The sequence below is a fragment of the Marmota monax genome, unplaced genomic scaffold (assembly GCF_021218885.2).
Source record: "Marmota monax isolate L192 unplaced genomic scaffold, Marmota_monax_Labrador192_F-V1.1 WCK01_AAM20220418_F8-fsc00482, whole genome shotgun sequence".
NCBI classification, from domain to species: Eukaryota; Metazoa; Chordata; class Mammalia; order Rodentia; family Sciuridae; genus Marmota; species Marmota monax.
Genome location: NW_026694066.1, coordinates 228,137 through 232,896, shown reverse-complemented (window position 1 = coordinate 232,896; position 4,760 = coordinate 228,137). Strand labels below are relative to the sequence as shown.

Here is a 4,760-nt window from a genome sequence, read left to right as displayed (position 1 = left end):
CTGCAAAGGAAATTGAACACTATAAACAAAGTGAGAGCCAAGCCTCATGAAGGAAGCTCTCTTGTGTTTGCATTTGTCTCTTGTTCATTACTCTACTCCTTATATCTACAAAAAGTACCAGTCACTTATTCTTGTTTAATAAATATTTATCTAATGAAGAAATTCTATATGTGTCTCTCCTTAAGACTGAATTATAATTTCTATTTCTTCATAAGCTTCCATTTATCTTTTTGTGTCACAATGATCTTTTGAGAATACTTTTAAAATTTATTTGTTCTACATTCTTCTCTCCATGTGCTTGGAATACTACCTATTGGTTAAATTCTTATTCCTCAATGTATCCTGTTCCTCAATTTATAAATTTACTGTGATAGTTTTATTCTGGTAAAGCCAATCAATATTCTACACTGCTAATCAGTAGAACCAAAGTTCCTGATGCAATACATTATACATATGAAGCCTACATACTCATTAGTTTTTCTTATTTATTATCTGCTAAATGATTAACCAAGAGAAGAATAACTTTTACTCTCTAAACACAGCTTCTCAATTTCTTAATATTACAGAAATTTCATAATAGTTGTTATTATCATAATGCTTCCTGAGCACTGCTATGGGCCAGGTTTACATATGTATTAATCTATTTAATCCCCACTCTAAATGGGAGTTAAAAATTTAGTAACTTGATTGACCAAGATCCCAATGATAAGGCTTTCAAAGTCAAATTGGAACACAGGAAACATAGCTCCTAAGTCCTTGCTCTTAGCTATTGATTTTTTTGCTTCTCACTTTTGGTCCATAATCAATAAGCACATGACAAATCCAGATCCTATTGTCAGACTCTGACCCAGAACCATGCTAGAAATAAATTCTGGAAAATTAGTTACAAATTTCTACTCTGATATATGAGGAGACAGCAAAATAAATTGGGATGTTTTTAAAAACATTTCTAGAGATGACAGCTGCACAACAATGTCAATATACTTAACTGAACAGTACACTTAAAATCACTAAGGTGGTTAGACTGGGAGTATAGCTCAGTTGGTAGGGTGCTTGCCTTGTATGCACAAGACCCTGGGTTCAATCCCCAGCACCAAAAAAACAAAAAGTCATTAAAGTGGTCATTTTTTTAAGTTGGTGCATATTAATTATACAGAATGGTGAGTTTCACTGTGGCATATTGGTATATGCATATAACATAATTTAATTAATTTCACTCCCCAGTACCTCCCCTTACTCTGCTGTCTTCCTTCCCCATATCTCCTTCACTACACTATTGGTATCCATCTACCCTCATGAAGTTCTTTCTTTTTCTCTTCCTCTGTTTCCATTAGCTTCCACAAAACAAAGAAAACATGAAGTCCTTGATTTTCTTAGTCTAGCTTACTTTTCTTATCATGATGATCTTCAGTTCCATCCATTTTCCTGCAAAGGACATAATTTTATTCTTCTTTATGGCTGAATATAACTTCATTGTGTATATATACCAGTTTTTCATTATCCATTCATCTGTTGATGGATACCTAGGGTGGTTCCATAACTTGGCTATTAGGAATGGTGCTACAACAAACATAGGTATACATGGATCTCTAAAATGTTCTGATTATAATTCTTTTGAATAAATACCAAGGGATGGTATTGCAGGATAATAGAGTAATTATGTGTTCAGTTTTTTGAAGAAACTCCATACTGTACTGATTTCTTTTCTGCTAACAGTGTATAATCTTTCCTTTTACCCCACATCTTCACCAGCATTTAGTATTATTATTATACTTTATGATAGCTATTCTTTTTGGAGTGAGAAGGATTCTCAGTATAGTTTTGATTTTCATTTCCCTGATGGCTAAATATATGAAACACTTTTTTATGTAATTGTACACCAATTGTACTTTTTCTTTTGAAAAGAGTCTGTTTAGTTCATTTGCCCATTTGTTAAATGGGTTTCTTTTAGAATTGAGTTTTTTTTTATTTCGAATATATATATTCGAAATTATATATATATATATATATATATATATATATATATATATATATATATATATTCTTTACGTTAATTCTCTGTTGGAAGAGTAGCTGGCAAAGATTTTCCCTTGCTTTGTAGTCTGTCTCTTCACACTGTTAATTATTTTCTTTGCTGTGCCAAAGTTTTTAAATCCATGTTATCCAATTTACTAATTCTTGCTATTATTTCCTAAGCTATAGGAGCCCCATTCAGGACATAATTGCCTGTGGCTATAGGTTAAAGTGTTTCTCCTGTGTTTTCTTGTGTTAATCGCAAAACTTTCTGGTCTTACCTAGATCTTTGGTCAATTTTGAGTTGATTTTTGAGTAGGTTAAAAGATGGGGATAAAATTTCATTCTTCAACATATGAATATCCAGTTTTTCCAGTAGCATTTGGTAAAGAGGCTGTGCTTTCTTCAAAATATAGTCTGGAAAACATCAAATTATTTTATTTCATGGTCCACATATCTGTTTTATGTCAGTATGAAGTGGTTAGATTTATGTTATGTGTTTTTTACCACAATTTAGATAATTTTTAAAAATTGTAAAATATACTTCCTTTTAAGATTTCTACCCACACCTCTGCTTTCCAAGCACAAATATGAGAGCAAATTTCAAGGCAAGTTCACGTATTGACCAATCACTACATTCTCATTTTAGGGGATGAGAAAATAGGGTTGGAGGTAGAAGGAGGAAATCAGAGTAAATGAAGATGTGGACTATGGAATCCTTGATTGAGCACAGCAGGACTGGAGGAGTGCAAAATGTTCTGCATGGTGAACTAAACGTTTTTTGAGAAAAGATTAAGGGAAGGACAAGAGCAGAGAAAGGAGAGAACTCATTCTCTTGTCCCTTCACACCGTCTCTCCAAGAGTCACTAATGATTGACGATTTTATGGGTAAGATTGATACAAGATTGGTGCAGGTCAGGTTTACCAGTAGTATAGAAGTTAGGTTCTTTCATCCCAGATGTGGTAACAAGGCCACAGATGGGATAAGTGTTTGCTCAAAGGTGGACACATAAGAGGGACTCACTGGTCATTATTTTGAATAAATGAATATATAAGTAAATACCTTTTATAAAAATCAATCTTCACTATTGTGTTATTCTTATTTATAATTTCTTCATTTAAAAATTTGTATCTGTATTCAAGAGTGAATGTTTTTATTATTCTCTCTTTATAAGGTGTTGTATTAAGGTAAAGCTAGCTCCATAAAATAAAATTTAAATGTCTAGATAGTACAAATATACTGCAACTTTAAAAGGTAGAAATTCTTAGCTATATAACCCATGTGATTTTTTAAATAGCTTTTCTTTATATTTTTCTTAAGCACCAGAAAAAATGAGTACATAATATAAAATTCAATTGAAAATGTGTACACATACAGAAGAATATATAGGAATATACTCGTGTAAATCTAATTGAAGATAAAGATGGTATTTTTAAAAATGAAACATACAAGAGAGATTCAAAGGACTTCTCTATTTTAAATAAAGTAATATTGATTCAATAAATATTTGTTGGACAAATTGATCTGAATATGTAACAATTCATACAGATTTTATTGATTTTTTTTCAGCCACATGATTCTGAACTTCCTTAGCCAATTTTTCAACCAACATTGTTTGTTGTAGCATCTCTTCCTTTTCAATCTTCTGTAACAGAAAAATTCTGTCAGCCTTCAATCCAAAGATTCAGGAATATGTCTGGCTTTGATTAGTGATAACTCTGATGTGGTCTATGAACCTAGAGAGGGTTGAGTGTTTTCCCTCCAAACCCAGACATGAGCTGACACAGCCCTGGCCACTTCCTGTCTGGGGTGCCCACTCCCTGCCTTGGTCCCTAGAGCAGGTGGCTGTCTCAGGCAGACCCTGGGTTTTTGTGCACCTCCCTCCAACAGTCCTCCCACTGTGCCCTCTCTCAGTGCACAGAAATACACCGCTGAGTCCCCCAGCTGTGAGGCTGAGATGACAAGCTGGATGGATTTGCTTGCCTTCTGCAAATTCACTGAGTAGCGACCTTCTGTGGCATTTTGCTGGCTGTAAGAGTTCTGAAGGATGAGGAATTCCATCTCCCCACTGCTGGGCTGCTTGTACCAGAGGAGACCATAACTTGTCTCACTTGTATCATAAGAGCAGTGCAGGCTCACAGCCTCCTTCTCCTGCACCCACATGGCTGGCTGGGCCTGAGTCACCTTCTGGGAAAAACTGGATCCTGAAGGGAAAAGGACAGAATCAGAAAGTTGAGAAACAAGTGGTTTGGGATAAAGAAAAAGTGCACTTTTACACATTGCTAACCATCCCCTCCAAAGTCCCTTTAAGACTACCCCATCCCCCAGTCCCTTGGTCCCAAAGAAGGCCCCTTCCCATAGGCATCATCCTTACCCAGCCACATGAACACCATGACCAACTTCAGCAGCCTGGGCAGCACCATGTTTGCCTTCTTCCTTCAGAAGAAATTCTTCTTCGACTTCAGGGCTCTGCACTGGGAGGGGAGCCTGACAGGGGGAGGGAGGAACTGCTGGGCTCCAAGCTGCTGCTGCCCCTGAACAGGAAACAGATGCTTCCTGGTGCAGAAACTAGGTGTGTGTCTTGTCAAACATTTCTGTGTCCTGGCTGATGATCTCACCAACCCAGACTCTCATCTTAATTTAATTCTTAATTTAACAATATTTGTTCTGAGTAATTGTAGCTGGGGGGTGGGGGAGGGAGAGGAAGTTGGAAACCGGGTACCTGTTCTATGGTAGGATTGGGAGG

General features: G+C 36.1%; 1 gene segment (V, D, J or C); it reads right to left on the bottom strand.

Annotated features, from left to right (window-relative positions):
• Positions 1-3,537: 3,537 nt before the first annotated feature.
• On the bottom strand, positions 3,538-4,555 carry LOC124106609 (T cell receptor alpha variable 14/delta variable 4-like). The segment is given in 2 exon segments: positions 3,538-4,218; positions 4,389-4,555. Coding segments are annotated over 2 exon segments (525 nt in total).
• Positions 4,556-4,760: the final 205 nt, after the last annotated feature.